At 36.6% G+C, this 17,057-nt stretch overlaps 1 protein-coding gene across 3 annotated transcripts in view; it reads right to left on the bottom strand.

Annotated features, from left to right (window-relative positions):
* Positions 1 to 1,327: 1,327 nt before the first annotated feature.
* Spink6 (serine peptidase inhibitor Kazal type 6) overlaps positions 1,328 to 17,057 on the bottom strand; it is a 28,286-nt gene continuing 12,556 nt past the window's right edge. Inside the window, exons 2-6 of one of the 3 annotated variants that reach the window (XM_048419523.2) lie at positions 13,293 to 13,417; positions 10,640 to 10,662; positions 3,660 to 3,731; positions 2,608 to 2,723; positions 1,328 to 1,563 (exon numbers count right to left, since the gene is read on the bottom strand). In XM_048419523.2, coding sequence (XP_048275480.2) covers positions 1,518 to 1,563; positions 2,608 to 2,723; positions 3,660 to 3,731; positions 10,640 to 10,662; positions 13,293 to 13,350 — 315 coding nt within the window. In that variant the 5' untranslated portion in view covers positions 13,351 to 13,417 and the 3' untranslated portion in view covers positions 1,328 to 1,517. Of the gene's footprint in view, positions 1,564 to 2,607; positions 2,724 to 3,659; positions 3,732 to 10,470; positions 10,601 to 10,639; positions 10,663 to 13,292; positions 13,418 to 17,057 lie in introns of those variants that run through there. The other 2 variants (XM_048419524.2, XM_085676553.1) reach the window with 2 other exon arrangements.

Consider the following 17,057-nt stretch of genomic DNA (forward strand, 5'->3'; position numbering starts at 1 on the left):
TTTTGGGAACATTGTTCTCCGCTGTGGTCATCTGTTGTTTGTCTACTCAACAAAATCTTGCTCAGCCCCATTGTCTCAACTAGAAAAAACTAGGCATGCATCAGCCTCAAGGACTGTGGCCTTGCTTCTCTTTTTGCTTTTCTTCAAGACATTTGCTTGGGCAATTCTAGAATCTCCAGGTCTTCCCAGGAAGAATGATTCTAACCACCAAACATAATGTTGCCATTGGTTACCACTCCTCCCTAAAAATATTTTTATCAATATTATTAGATGCTATTTACTATTTTTCCTGTAGCACATATTACATCTCATCTCACTATGTTTTATTTATCATATTTACTGCTTCTATTTTTACTTTATTTTTCCATTATTAAATGCATGTTCAATTAGTTATTGAAGAATTACTGGTTCTTATTACTTCCATTTAAATGTGTTTTCATCAGTACTCAGAATAGCATCTATTCCAAATTGGGCACCCAGGAAAAGGCTTTTAACAGAGAGACAGTCATTGCTTTGAAATGAATCTTCATATGTGGTTAAGTGCAATTTTCCTCAGGAAGGCATTACTTATAAATATCACATTCTCATGCATTAAAGTATTCAAATGACTGGTTTCAAAGACTTCCATGCTGATTTCTAGGAATGAGATGAACTTGTACATTATGACTGTAGGTTTTCTTAGAATGGAGTAACTACGTAGAGTATGACTGGCTTATCAAAAGGATTCTTGTATTCTTTAGTTTTCTTCTAATTGGAATTGATTTCTTTTGGCTAATAACTAAATTTATGTAAGCCTTTGGATTTCTAATGATTTATACATTTTTCCCATTTTACAGTGAAGTTTACTTTTCATTAAGAAAATTTTCACATACTCTTTATTGAATAATCAACATTTGTTAAATATTCACTGTTCATCTTGAGCATTCTTAAACTTCTCATTCAGAGTGCCTCATGATGTTTTCAGGAGGCCAAATACTTTATGGATTTCAGTGTTACACAGCCCAAATACATTATTTCAAAGATGGTTAAAAACAAACACCATAGATGATCCATATTTTGGTTTTATGTAAAGTATCTTTACTGATATTAAGAAACATCAATATCTTCTGATTAACATTTAAATAGCATATTGTGGAATAGCATTGATATTAGCTTTACTATTACAATGAAAATTCCAAATGTGGTAGAGGAGAGATATTCTCACAGGACTCTACTGTGACGGACAGTGTATTTTGATGAGAGAAGAAGATTTTGATTCAAATGATTGAGTCAAGTTCAGTATTGTCTGTTGTATCAGTTGTTATATTAAACCCAGACCAAAGGGTAATCAATTCTGCAGAATTTACTTTATTGACAAATTAAAGGAAACAGACATATTGACCTACACAAGACCCACACAGAGAAAAAGTTGTTTTATTTTTTTTTGAATTTATGGGATTTGCCAGAGAAAAGTAAAAGTAGAAATCAAAACAATAAAGGTGAGAGGATTGGCAAGCTGGCAAAACACCAGCTCACGGTCAGCATTTCCCATGATGCTTTAGGTTGATTTTCCCAGAACTTTTCCTATGGAAAAAAAATGACAAATATATGTTTAATGCAGTATCTTCATAGTTTGTCATGGTGCCCAGGGCAATTTTAATGGTACCACCTATCTGATTATTGGGTTTTGTTGGTATCTAACTGCTATTCAGCAGAAGTGAATTGAATCCATTCATCTAAGAGTGAAAAGAATGAATCTTAGACTAATCTCAGCTCTTAGTCTTGAACTTTCAATAGTCATTACTCATTGTTGAGGAGTGAAATGTAGACGGGAGGAGAAATATGCCAATCAGCCAAAATCATGGTTGTCTCGGCAGAATATTTAAGAAAAGGAGCAAAGCCTTGAAGTGTTTTGCATTTTATAGCAGACTATAGATGCAAGTTTTTATCAGGTGTTTGTCCTTCCATTCACGCAATCTCATCCTGTACCTCAAACTTCTGTGGAGATTTGCTATGAATTGCATAGACAGATTACACATTAATGTGCTGATTACATATTGAGATCAATATTGACATTTTAACCTATTTTTTTAAATAAGAAAAAAAATGGGGCTGGAAAAGATGGCTCAGTGTTTGCGAGAACATTGGCTGCTCTTGCAGGAGACCTGGGCTTCAGTCCTAGAACCCACATGGCAGCTTACAACCAACTGTAGCCCTTGTTCCAGGGAATCTGATGCCCTCTCTGGCCTTCCTGGGCATCAGGCATGTACATGGTGCACAGACATATATGCAGGTAAAGCACTCATATACATAAAACAAAAATGAATAAATATTTAAATAAAATAAAATAATGAAAAGTATAAGACTTATTAAAGGTAAATTGCTATATGCAATATGTATTACAAAGAAATTCCCAAATGCTTCATAGGTACAAAATAGTTAAAGTGCTTTGAAATATTTGTTTTATTCACTTTTGAGATATTTCTTTTCAATCCATTTTCTGAAGGTGTATTTTTTTTCAGTATCCATTGGAGATATGAATAATAACATGCTTGGATAGCTCAAAAATATTAATCTATCTTTGGAAGTTTATGCTCACAAGACAGGTATGGTGAGAACAAGACTTACGCCAATGCCTTGCAGAAGGCACATTTATTTCCATATGTCTGACCATCAGAGCCACAGAGTGGGTCAGATTCCCGAGTACAGAAGACATTGGGGTTATGGAACTCACCACAATTAATCTACAATGGAAAAACAACATCAATAATAGCATGTCTAATAGATTAGGAACAGAAGCTTAACATAATGTATCCTGAAATAGATACTTAGGTAGAACATTTTGCTTCACTGAGACATTTTATTAAGCAATAGGAACACGAGAAACACATTATTTTACTTGAGTAAATTAATAAGGCCAAATGCTACAAGACTTTTTATTTCAACATTAAATTCATGTAGTTGAGAGTAGTTTTGGGTAATATATACCAATTCTTTAATAACAAGTCTTGTGTTAATGTATTCTAATAGTACTTCAGCATACTATGAAAACATGGATGATCCTTGCAGGACAGTTTCCAGACAGTACTTGAAGCTTCTTAGTTTTTTTCTGTGAATGTAATACCCCTTTATATTCTGAAAACAAGATTCTAATGCCTTTGTACTGACTTACTCAAAGAACATGTTTGTAGAATATGAGCTTTGCTGAGTACTATAGTAATTTATTAATGGTCCCCTAAACTTCTGTGTTTAGAAAGATCTCTAGGTTTCATTCAGACTTATGAACACATTTGTTATATCTAATTAAGAGCTGCTATCACAGAAATGCATGGTAGTATCTATGGTAATAACATCCTATCCATTACACTAATCGAAAGAAATTAATTAGTAGCAGTAAGATGCTTGTCAATACAAGAAAAATATAATCGATACTTGGTGTAATTTTACTTCCAGGATATTGACAACATGAAATCCATTGAACAAAACTTCAGATATCAGGAGTAACAGAGCAATATTTACATATGAACAAAGCTTTAATCTATTTCTCCCTCCACTAAAATAATATTCTCATGGTTTTCAGTACCTTCAAGTTAATCATTTTCAAAGATATTGCTTCATTTAAATCTGAAATTCCACTGAGAGATAAGAGACTAGAGCATTTTTGGAATTGATGGCCTTACCCATGCTTGAACATATTCCTTCTCATTTGAGTCCAGAATTTCCAATAATCTACTGTGGTTTAATAATGTATCCTTATTGAGAGAATTAGACTCAGTGTCACGTTGTGTCCTTGACTACAGTTATGATCAGAACACACAGATTTCATTAATAGAGTTTATCAGTTTTATAAATGTTATAGATACTATAACTATATTGTACTATAATTCCAGTTAAATGAGTAGATTTTAGCTGTTATTGTCACAAAAAATGATTAACTATTTGGAGTAATAGATATAGTAGCTTTTCCATAGTATCATTTTATTTATTTTATCCTTTAACATCATGTTGTATACCTTGTTTAGGAAATAGGATAGTAGTAAAATCTATGAGCCATAGCAGGAGGAATCCCTTGTTTACAATGACAGACACTATTTTGCCCAAATTTTTGCATGGGAAATTCTTCAAAGAACACCACAATTGATGCAGCCTCTTTTCCCTTGGGAAAACAGCTACAAAGACAGGTGATTGGGGAGAGCAGTCACTTTGAGTATTTCTCATCCCCTCAGCCCTCCTCAAGTTCACCCATCACCTTGTCCTGCCGCTTGGAAAAAGGTTAGGAAGAGCAAAGGGTTTTAATAAAGAAATTCATGCTGATCAGCCAGCCTGGGAACAAACTGCCTCACGACGGAGATCTCAACACTGTTAATTAGTGGGGTGCTTCAGGAACCTGCAGTGAGCTGAGAAGTGTGTTCTAGAACTTTCTCTGTTGTTGGTTGTGTTATCCTAAGTGAAACGATTCCTGTGTTTTTAATTACTCCGATGAAGAAAGCATCTCTTCGACACCTCCCATGCCTTGTTCCAAGCAAGATTCTTAGGGCTGTCTCAGAGACCAAATATGGCATAGGGATTTGCATCATTATTATGGAATGTTTAAAATGGTCCCGGAATGGACTGCAGAAAGATGCCTCTTTGTTGGTGGCCTCTTCTTAAGAAAGCTACAGGAGTTTTTTCCAGTCATATAACCTGATATTTTCCATCACTGATACCCTAGTGGACTGTCTAGCTTAGATGGTCTCAGAGTAGCTACGACTTCTTTCAATGAAGTGTTTCAAATGAAGCTTTCCCTGTCTTTAGCTCTTCAGCTGGATGAGAAATGTGATCCTTCTTGCCTCAATGCTTCTTCTGTATATAAGGGAGGACTCTGCATCTCTGCATTCACTGAAAAGGTTAAGCAAGATTGTTGGCATCAGAAGAAGAACCTGGAAATTGAAGAGTCACCAAATGCTATGGCAGCGTGAGGGGTAGAACGAGACCCTGAGAACTACCGCATGAGGAGAGACATTAAGATTTATTATTGCCATGCCTTTCATCTACCTGAGTTTCATCCTGTTAATATGGTTGTAGGTGCCTGAATGACATTCAAATTATGTGCTTCTTAGTGGAGGCTAAAGCAGATCTAGATTGGGGGAGATGATACAGTTACCTTTTCTCTTTTAGGTTCCATTCGTGGAGCATTAGCGTTTTAGGAGAACTGAGATGCACTCTGGATCTAATTAAAATGCATCCAAAGAATTGTGCTCTGAGGCAGTTGGTCCCCAGATGTAATTAGACTGAGTTAGACTTGAATTTTGCTTCTCATACTTATCAGCTTCTTTTCATTGGGTTTAAATGTCTAATGTATACAACAAGAGACTAGTAACACCTATTTTGTGTGACCGATGTAATAATTACACCTCTAAAAACACTTTGTAAAGTATCAAGCTTTATGTGGAAGAGTATTATCATAAACAACAGCCATGTAAACTGTATCATATCGCAGAATTTTGGTGTAGTTGTTTCCCTATTTTACTGTGATTTATATTTTAATATTTGGATTGCTTTCAGATTTAACAAAAAAATACCACTCAATTTTCTTTGATATTCAAGACTTATATCAGTCGTTTATTCCAGTATATTCTCCTTCCCCCTCACCTGATCCTTCCTGTTCCCAAGACTGGAAATTAAGGGGTGGGGATTTGGGGCAAGGTAGAAACTGAGTGCAATGGAAACTCCATGGTATCTACAAGAGAAACCCTATCCAAGACTCCTGTTAATGGGGTACATGGGATCCTGAACCGGCCAACATCCGTTAACTAGGCAAGGCCTCAAGTAAAGGAATTAGGGCACCATCCTAACCATAAAACTTGCCACCTACAGTTTGGCCTGCCTGCAGTGTTCTGGGACGGGAGCCTAGCAGAGCCATCATCAAAGAGACCAGAGAGACTTCACCGAATAACTGATGGGAGCAGACACAGAGTCCCACACCCAAATATTAGGCAGAGCTCAGGGAGGACTGCGGGGGTGGTGCGGAGAAACCAGAGAGGTTAGGGACACCATGAGAACACAGTCCACAGAATCTCAGGGACAGGGACTCACGGGGGGCTTGCAGAGATCAGGGAGCCTGTTAGGGTCTGACTTAGATCCTCTGCATATGTTATTGTTGTATAGCTTGGTGTTCTTGTGGGATTCCTAACAGTGGGAGCGGGGGCTGTCTGTTACTCTTTTACCTTCTTGTGATATTATTTTCCTCCTACTGGGTTGTCTTGTCCAACATTGATGGTATGATGTTCCTGGTCTTACTGTAGCTTGCTATGCCATATATGGTAGATCTCCCTGGGAGGCTTGATCTTTTCTGAGGGTAGGAGGAGGTGGTCGATCTTCGGGAGACAGTTGGGGAGAGATACTGAGAGGATGGGAGGGAGAGGAAACTGCGGTCGGGTTGCAATATATGCAAGAAGAATACTTATGAAAATTTATAGTTCATTCTTGGATATCAAACTGAGTATCGGCCTGCCCCCTTGTGGTTCCTCAAAGAACTGTTATCTGCTAAAAGAAGTTCTGGAAAGGTAGGACATTTCAGTACTCAGATTAGCAGTATTTATTGAGACAATAGAATTATTTACTTTTGTTGAAATTTGAGCACCTATGCTCATAAAGTCAACTAAAGACTCGAGATGGTTACTATTTTAATCATCTTAAGTTTATAGATCAAGCTAATGAAAATGTATGTTCTCACACACAAGCACAAGGGCTTAAAGGGAAAAGGGATGTCTTTTAAATCACTTCCAGTCAATCCATCTGCATCCTTTGTCAACTCCAGTCTTCCTAACCCACCTCTGTCTAGACCAGTGATTCTCAATCTGTGGGTCGTGACCCCTTTACAGGGGTCACCTAAGACGATAGGAAAACATGCATATTTATATTATGATTCATAATAGCAGCAAAATCACAGTTATAAAGTAGCAACGAAAATAATTTTATGGCTGGGGATCACCACAACATGAGGAACTGTATTAAAGGGTTGTAGCATTAGGAAGGTTGAGAACTACTGTTCTAGATTAGCCTTCTTCTTTTACGTGCCTCTTTTCTCTTAGAAGTGATCTGCAAAAATGATTCTCATGAGAATACTTGCTACTAATAAACCTTACACTGGCTCCTTATGATACATGCAACTCTTGACCATCAAAATCTTTTTAAACTCCTAGATTTATAATATGTCAGTTCCCTTGTTCTCCAAATATTTTTTTTTGTTTTTTTACTCTTTCATATTTCCTGTTAGAACACATTTTCTCAAATAATACTGATCCAGCCCAGACTTTTATTTTTGAATTTTCATTAATAATTCACTCTCTAATTTTCATATGTCAGAGGATTACTTGCAATCACTGGCTTAATTCGTAGTTAAGGATTACTTATTTCCGAAGCATGTCTTCTTTTCCTGTCAACTAGACTTTTATTCTAAGTGATCCATTTTGATGAAAGTGCTTCTCTTCAATTTCCTCAGGCTGCTCTCTGACCGAAGTTGCCATTTTCCCTTTGAAATGCTCGCTCGCTTTCTTTCTTTCTTTCTTTCTTTCTTTCTTTCTTCTCTTCTATGCTAGTTCCATTTACTGCCTGCAAAAGTCCTTAGCATTTCTTATCTGACCAATACCGCAAGTTCAGTTCTATATAAGCGATTTCCTATTGGTATCAAATCCTTTCTACATTTGAACAAATGTTATTTTAAACTATGATTTTCATCATATTCCTTGTATAAGACAGGATGACAATAACCAGCACATCAACTTGGCTAGAGAATAGTCTGGTTGAAGTCTTTGGCAGAGAATACATGGGTCTGTGATACTGATTACAGCGAAGTCAATAGGGACTCAGCAGTCCTGGGACTTGATCTCACCCATTTCCTGCTGCTGAGACGTAACCCACATTCTCTTCAAGGTTTTGTTCCACCTGTGGTTACATTTGGGATACTCTCCAACCCCTTCAAACTGCATTTAAATATCACCAGTACATGGATGGAGCTAGAAAATATCACATTGAGTGAGGTAACCCAGACCCAGAAAGACAATCATCATATGTACTCACACATAAGTGGGTTTTAAACATAAAGCAAAGAAAAATAGCCCACAAGTCACAATCCCAGAGGACCTCGACAACAATGAGGACCTTAAGAGAGACATACATTAATCTAATCTACATGGGGAGTAGAAAAAGACACGATCTCCTGAGTAAATTGGGAGCATGGGGACCATGGGAGAGGGTTGAAGGGGAGGGGAGAGGCAGGGAGGGGAGCAGAGAAAAATTTATAACGCAATAAAATCAATAAAAAAGAAATCAAAAAATATTATCAGTACATTAATTTTAAGCAAAACTAAGGTAGTTGGGAATATTCAAGAACCTCAAACTCAGTAGTAGGATGCTGTTTTACAAATATTCTAAAATTAACCCATCTTTTAAAATACAATAGTTAGTTATGCCAAAAAGCACTGCAGAAGAAACTGTCGCTCGGGCCACACATTTAAACGACTCTTTAAGGGTAAGACATCTAAACTCTGAGCCTGGAAAGTGAAAATAACAGAAAAGCAGAAAGCATTCATTCTCTCTGGTGCCTAGGCTTGTCTGGTATGGCATTCATTACATTAACTAGTTAGCCTTACAATTAGATGATTCTCCTGCCTCAGCCTTCCCAGAGGTGAGGCCACATGTATGGGTATAACAAAAAACACCCAGTTACCATGAAGAATGCTTGGAAAAGAACATGAAATTTATAAAGGCCTATAATTAGGAGTGTACACTATAATTTCCCAGAAGATGTGTCATGGACAAAATTCCTGGCCTGGGAAGAATGGCTTGGATGCTGGAGGAAACCTGCCTTCCTTTTGTCTTGGCTGTGTCTGACTTGAGCCAGCATGCTCCTAGCATCAATAATTCCTTCGGCCCCACCCTCCCCTTGGCCATGAAGAAGGAAGAATAAAGTCGCTTGGGTGTGGTCCTGAACGGCAGAATCTTCCTCTTATTTTATAGATCCAACGTGGCAGCCTTGGCAGTGCAGGCTTGGTTCACAATGATTCAAATATTTAGTTCAGCACAAGGCTTTAGATAGCAACGGACCTCAAACTTCATCCTCACAGGTGAAAGTGGAGGTACTGATAAGGGAAAGATATCAACCAAAAACATGACAAGTAACCGCGAATTAGATGTCATTCACCTTGTCTGATTCCAAATCAGTACTTCACACTCTATCTTGGTTGCTGTTTTATTTTTTTAATTGCTAAATTTGTTCTGTGTAAGTATCATCTGTACAGTTGTTTAGAATACAGATTCAAACTCCTGAACAATTCAACTGTTACTGAAGGTCTTCCATGGGGATTCGTGTATTTAAAAAGCATGTTAGCAGACCCTGAGGCAAGCAGACTAAGATGGTGGCTAACAGAAAGCAACAATTAAACTCTCAGAAAAGAAAATTCCAGGAAAGGAAGTGACCTGATGGTTAATGAGAAAACTGGGATTAAGTTTTAAATCTTTTAGATTTTTGTGTAATGCTCCTATCATCTTATTTTACAGCATAATGGAGTATGAAAAATATTGGCTGAGTCTTTGGGACTTTTGAATTGCTTCTAACTTTAGCATAAACTGTAGCATAACAGTTATTTGAGCACATATATTTTAGGATATAGAGTTGGCTATAAGAACACTAACACACGTGGGATTGCTTTATAAATTACAAGACACCATCAATTTTAAGATGAACCTTAATTTGTGAGACAATAAAATAAGCTCTTACGAATATAATCTGCACAACAGAGTTGAAAAGTAGCTTTTAAAACTGTTTTGAATGCCCAATCAGTTGGGAACCTGTCTGGAAAAGCTGATGCCAAGAGTTTTTGGACATGCTAAGACTGGAAAAGCTAGTACCCAAATCAGGTTGAAACACTCAACAGGAAGAGCAGACCAGCAGGGCAAAGGGCACTTGTTTGGAGACGTTTTCAATTGTTAGATCAAAAAATACAGAAAAAAGGCTGTTGAATAAACCTGAGAGGAAAAAAATACCTTAATGAAAAAAAAAATCTATGTTCATTCTGAGTTTTAACTCCAAGTTGTATTTAAATTTGAACACTGCAGGCATATATCCTCCATACACAAAATTATGTGCATTTTTACTTCAGCAAACACAAATAGACAAAAGAAAAAGCCCTCTCTTCTAACTCTACTAGAGGGAGTTAATTACAGATCAGTAACTAATTCACGTAGTTTTTTTTTTATAGTTTTCCAAATGATTTGCCTTGTTTGTACAGTTTAATGATGACTGTAATTCTATTAGGTGAGTTAGTGCCTAATTTGACAGCTGTGACATTTGCAACCTTGAGAACTGAGAGACTTTTCAGCTCAGTAGCCTGATAATGTTGAGAATAGGACATAAACTTTCTTTCACACCCATCTTCTGTGCATAATCACAGTACTCTGACAATATATAAAAATATAGGCTTAAGATCCTTTAAATTTAAGACTGTATACCATGAGAAATTGTAGTTTAAAATCCCATTGTTTCATCTGATTTCTCAATTTGGCATTTCTGGTCTCCCGACTCGCCCTTCTTTCGTAATGTAGACAAACCTCTTTTTAACAATGGAATAGCAGCCATGCTCTACCTAGGGCAAAATAATAAATACAGATGGGTTCTCACCTTCCCTCCTTGACCAAAGGCACCTGAAAAACAGCACAAATTCCAAACATTGTAATTTCTGAATGTGTAAAATAAAATCTACAAATTTAGCAGAAATACGCACACCTCTTTCTGATTGATGGCCAAGTCTCAAAGCCTCAAAATGTCTTGTTTTCGTGTCTGTTCCCTTCTTGGGGATCAGTAGACCATGAAGAGACACATTTGTTGGAGATTAGGATTAAGAGACTACTAAAGGTTTAAAATCTAGAGATTAATATCAAAACTTTGGCCTTGCTTTTCATTCATGGGAATGACTTTATCATCTTTGCCCCCCTTCATAGAAGTGGAGTTGGAAAGAATCCCTTAACCAAAATTACAAGGTGAAGCATTTGCCTTTACTGTCAAAAGCACGTGCCATGGTCAGTGGTGATGTTAGCTGTTTACTGTACTCAGGATTACCCTTCTGTCTTTTCTACTGAAACTCAATTTTAAAGATACGGCTCAAATATGCATTGTTAAACACCGATCCCTCCTCTTTTGATGCCTCATTTTCTATGTCTTCTCTATTTCTTTAAATTTCTGAAGCTGGGTCCCTGTGCAGCCTTACTTCTCACTCTCTCCTTCCTTCTTAATTTTAACATCCATGGTTTTAAGTGTGTGATGCATTTGGTGCAACTGCAAATGTACCAGCACCTTCCATCTGTGTAAGTCCAAGACTTCTTCAGTGAGGAAGTACAGACAGATGCTGCTGCCACCATGGACCAGTACTCAGGGATGACATGCAGAGGTACTTCCAAATGCAATGCGTTAATGGATGTAGGAAAGTACTCAGCGTTTAAACTTTATATGGGCCTCACCATGTCTTCCAGAAGCTTTATTATCAGCACTGATTCATAACTGGCAGAGTAAGTGATTATTATGAGTACAGAGTCTTCTGCCACATTCTTTGAAAGTTATGTTGTAAACCCAGACAATGCCTAGGACTCTGTATTTTGTAAATATTGTTAGTGATTTTTATGGTCTTGGAAAATTAATTATTGCTATTTTCAATGTTTCACTTTGAAAAACCTGTATTTGGAAAAAAGAGGATTTACCCACTGTTCCATATTTAGGAAATGACAAGGCAGGAAGGAGATAGACTCATATTGACCATACTGAAGAAAAATTACTCAATTGTATTTTAATTATGGCACTGATTTAAGACATTTGTTGCACATTTATTGTATATCAGCTACTATGTCAAACACTTTATATTAATTTTCTCATTTATTTCTCTATATAGGAGTAGTTATTGTACATTTTCATTTAATACATGAAGAAAACCCCCCAGAAATGTTAGAACTGAATAATGGAAATGCTAGGACTTCAACTAACTTCTTCAGTTTCAGCATTAGCATCCTTGAGCATATCTCAGTGTCAGCATCAGTGACATTTGATGTGTCTGGGAAGCTTCCATGCTCTACAGAACTCAGTACTTTTGTAAACTAGATATTGATAAAGTAAATTCATTTCTACAAAGATAAGCTACAAAGGATGACTACTGACTTCAAGGGCTAAGTTTTAGCATAGGTCTAACTTTCTGTTACCTCACAAAATATTTTTAGTTAGTTTAAAGTCAAACTTATTCAGCAATATTACAGGAATCTTTCATCTATTTTTAAATACATATTTTATAAGAACTTGTTTCTGTAAATGCGACTAACTAGAGTGAGTTTTCTCTACCAACTTAATTTCATCGAAAACTAAAAAATCTTTAACTTGAAACCTGAAAGGCAATGAAGTTTATTACCTTCTGTCCCAGAAAATGATACATCATCCACGAAAACCCAACTTCTGTCAACCGAGCTTAGTCTCAACTCTTAGTATTTACACAGAAAAGACTATCTAACAGGATACATAGGGTACCAGTGGGAAAGATGGGTCAATTTACCCCAGTGGACACTCTGTCTATTAACAAACATGTTCATCAAGGGGTTCCTTTGGCTTAGAAATACAGTCTTTTCATCTCAGGATGAATGTACTTTACAGTGTGACTTTGAACCTCCTCAGTTGATGAAATGCATATCCATTGCTCTAAGTGGTTTAAGATATTGCTTGTTTTGGGATTAGTTTTCTCATCTTGTTGCGTATGCATCTTCGTTCTAAAACTCCATAACTTTCTTTTCAAAGCTTTCCACACTGAGTGTCTACCCCCTGTCCTATTTAATTTCAATTACTTTAGTCTCTTTGAAATAATAAAAAGGACAGGAACATTTCTCTGAAAAGGCAAGATTATTCATCTTCTAGATTTGTACTTACAAATAAGCATCAACTGTGATGTTCTTAAGACCTCAATCAAGATTATGTTTCTATTGACTTGTTATAATTTCCCTTTCTGTGTCACAGTTTTTTATATGAAGAACAGGGTTATGAACTCCTTACAAGAGAATCAGAGATGAGCTATAGCCACCCTTAGTCCAAGGCTAGAGCAAAGCATGTGCTCTGTGAATGAGACTCCCTACCATCTTACCAGCCTATTGTCATCATCACTACCACAGTCATCATCATTAGCATAGTCTTTCTTAACAGCTCTTTCACATAAAAGTCATGAGACTTTTGAAATGTGAGGAAGATCTACATTCCTCCTTTCTGGCTCTGTGTAACAGTGGGATGTTCATTTTAAGGAAAAACTCACCTGAGACAAAGCAGAGAAGTGTCAGAGACAGGAGCAGAAAGACCCCTGCTATTTTCATGGTGCCACGTCACTCACTCAGATCAAGGCCACTTTGCTCAGCTCAGCTTAGGTTCTCTGTCAAGACACTTTCAAAGAAACCCAGAATAAACACCCAGACTTATATATATATAGAGAGAGAGACAGCATGAATGGAGTTGGGATCTCCACCTTCTTTATAAAAATCTCCTTCTAAAACCATGTGCAGTCCTATCCACCTTAGGCATTTATGATGATCGTCACCACCTTAAAGAAATGCCTCACGGGCCCCATCAATCTTAGGGAAAACAATTATGTGAGTCGCACCTTAGATCGTATAATGGAGGATGCTACTTTCTTCCAGTAACCTACATTTTCCTAGCAACCAATACATCCCCCCTGCTTGTTCCCTCCAAGGCTCCACTATATTAAAGGATGACTCACAGGTGGTGTTCTCCTGCCTCTTATGTTTCTTTCAGACAGGTCCTACATGTCTGTGGTCCAGGTGAGTAACCACAGGGGAATGGAATTCCTGGGTGGAGTTTGGATTTTCCACATCTTCAAGATGTACTTGAAGGAGAGAGGCATTCTTCATTGTCACCAGAGCTCCATCAGAATGAACATTTCAGGGCAGGAATAAGCTTGTTGGTTTAAAAGTCACTGATGCAGCCCAATGGCAGTGATTTCCCATTTTTAAATTTCAATCAAGCCAATGTTTTGCTTTCATTTTGTTAAAAACATTGAAAAGTTACTATATTGAGAGTTTGGAATAAATAACATTGAATATTTTCTTGATTCTTCAAGCTAAAAATAGAAGTTTTAATAGAAAGCCTTAAGTTTAAAATCTTTGGTAAGATGTCTTTATATAAATTAAATGAACCTAGTAAGTGTATGACCTATCCAAGGATAAGATGTCAGAACACTTTATAGAATACAGAACTATGAACAAAAAGGAAGTTATAGTTATAGTAGGAAATTCTGCCTAGAAACATGTTTTACTATTTAAAATACACTGAGGTAAATTATAAAAAATTAAATAGGAAAATTATGTAAAATGTTTCCAGTTGAAACATGGGGTATCGGTGTAATCTCTTCATAAGAAAGCTATATGTTACATGCAATCTCTTCATAAGAAAGCTATATGTTATATGTAATCTCTGCATAAGAAAGCTGTGTGTTATGTCAAATAATTTTTCTCTTCATTTAAAATGTATATATCACATGTTCCATTTATCTCAACATTTTATTTCTTTTTGAAAATTTTAATTTGATATACTTTTTGTGTCTTTCAAAATGATTGACATGGCAGTAATGGACCTGAAATTTGGCTGTTCCCGTGTATAATTAAAGGGAATCTTAAAAGATTTTTAAAAAATGATTGACAGCCTCTTGGACTTTACAATCAGAATATCATCAATTTGATCAATAGGAATCATAATTGTGACAAAAATAGTTATTTTCATAAGTTTTCTGATAATCATATGAAAAGAACAGTGAGGATAAATTAATAAATTTTGGTACATAAATGTTGCCTTGTAAACTTTCACCTAAGTTAATGTATTAGTGTTTCACCTAAAAAATGATACAGAGCAGCTTGAATTGTTTTTTCTTTTTGAGACAAGGTCTCACTATGTGGCCCTGGCTGGTCTGGAACTCACTATGTAGGTCAGGCTGCTCTTGAATTCACAGAAATCCAGTTTCCCCTCTGCCTACTGAGTGTTAGGATTGAAGACATTTACCATCGTGCCTGGATAGATGGTCGCAATTTTATCTTCTCAACTTTGCACTCAACACAACTACACAGTACTTTTATTCTTAATAACTCCATGATAGAAAGGCACACATAGGATTTTCTTCCAGATTGACCTGTGCTATGCATTCTTCTTATGCCACAAATTATATGATTTGATGAAGATTCATTAAATTTGCACTCTTCATATTTCTTGGAAGAAAGACCGAGGTGTGTAGCACAGACAAGTGTCAGATTCATGATCCACCTGCCTCACTCTCCTGAGCTCTTCACCCTAAATATGCACTATCATGCCTCGCCGTGCTCTTCAATAGCCGTGGTTTTCTGAGTCACATTCAGCTATCTTACGCTTTATTTGCAATAGATATGCCTGTAGAAGTCTTTGTTGCTATTTTTTTCTATTTTTCATTTGACCTCTTAATTTGTTCAGACTTCATTAAACTAAGTGATCTTCCCTGGATTTCTATGAATTGCCTATAAACATAACATTTTGGTAATCATCAATGTCACTTCAAAAACATTGAAAAAGAGACTATTCCATTAACTTATCTTCAAAATTAGAATGACACCTATTTATAGCATTATTCACTTTTATACCATAGCAATATGGTTCTCACCTTATTACAGATTAAAAGCATGTTTGGAATGAACATGTTTTTAATGAATAGCACATGGATTACCTAAGTCAATGTGATCATTCCCCCTATATATTATCATATGTCTTGCCCCTGTAGACTGTACACCTCTCCTGAAATAAATGGCTTGTGACTTCCCTTTTATTTATATTACAACCCTCTTCACCAACCTTAGCTATAGTGCTTGAAATATTATTCTTATTTTCTTCAAGATAGATTAATGACTCTATAATGTAGAGTAAAATGGTTTGCCATTGCTAAAATGATCAGATACTATTACAAGAGCTTATATAGTCTGTGAGTCAGAACAGAGCAACAAAGAAATTTCCAGTGGATGTAACAGAATTCAATTGTCTCTTATCTCTATATATACAAACACTTTTACATATATGTCTCATTCATATATATATATATATATATATATATATATATATATATATATATATGGGGCCACACCCTAATATGAAACTAGCTCTCTCTCCCAGCAGTTATTAATTACCAATAGCTCCTCAACTAAACGTGGGACTTAGCCACTTCACCTTCATACTGAGATTTTATCTAGTTAGAGTTTGCACAGGTCTGTGTCAGCTGCTATGAACTCTACACATTCATATGTGCAGCATTCCTGTTGTGGCTGGGAAATGCTATTTGGTTGTGGTCATCCACTGCCTCTGGTTCTTATAGTCTTCCTGCCAACTCTTCCACAATGTTTCAAATGCCTGGGAGGGGGTAGTGTAACATAGATGTTCCATTCAGGACTGAGAACTCCACAGACTATTTTTCTTTGTACCTTGACCAACTGTGGAACTCTGTGTTAATCTACATTCACTTCAGAGAGAAGCTTCTATGATGAGGCTCGAGAGATGCACTCATTTAGTAGTATAGTGATAAGTTATTAAGATGAAAAGTTATCTGAGACGGCAAAGCCTAGCACCCCCCTCCAAGTGTGGTTCCTGAGATGTAGGAAGCAATTCCCTCCAGGCAACACAGTGGCAGCTAAGTGAGCATGTTACTTGAGGGCCAAGGAGGAAATACCAATGTACCCTGAGGACCGGTTCTATGGCGTCTACACATTTGGCATGTTACAGATGATTCTGGTTATAGTGATTCTACTAATGTACTTCTTCATGTTCTTTCTCCCCTTCCACACCAGTGGCTTCTGAAAATATGGATGTGCTGTACGATAAAATGAGTCTTCCTGATCTGATAGAGTGGGCAGCCATTGAAGCTGTAAAACAGGTTATGGAAAAAAAAAACTGACTGATGAAAGAATTGGGGAAATCTGGAAAAACTGCAGAAAAAATTTTTTTACATGATTATAAAACTTGGCAAAAGAATTATACTAAGATAGAAAAGAATTTGGTT

This window comes from Myodes glareolus, chromosome 13 (assembly GCF_982192425.1).
Source record: "Myodes glareolus chromosome 13, mMyoGla1.1, whole genome shotgun sequence".
Taxonomy (NCBI): Eukaryota; Metazoa; Chordata; class Mammalia; order Rodentia; family Cricetidae; genus Myodes; species Myodes glareolus.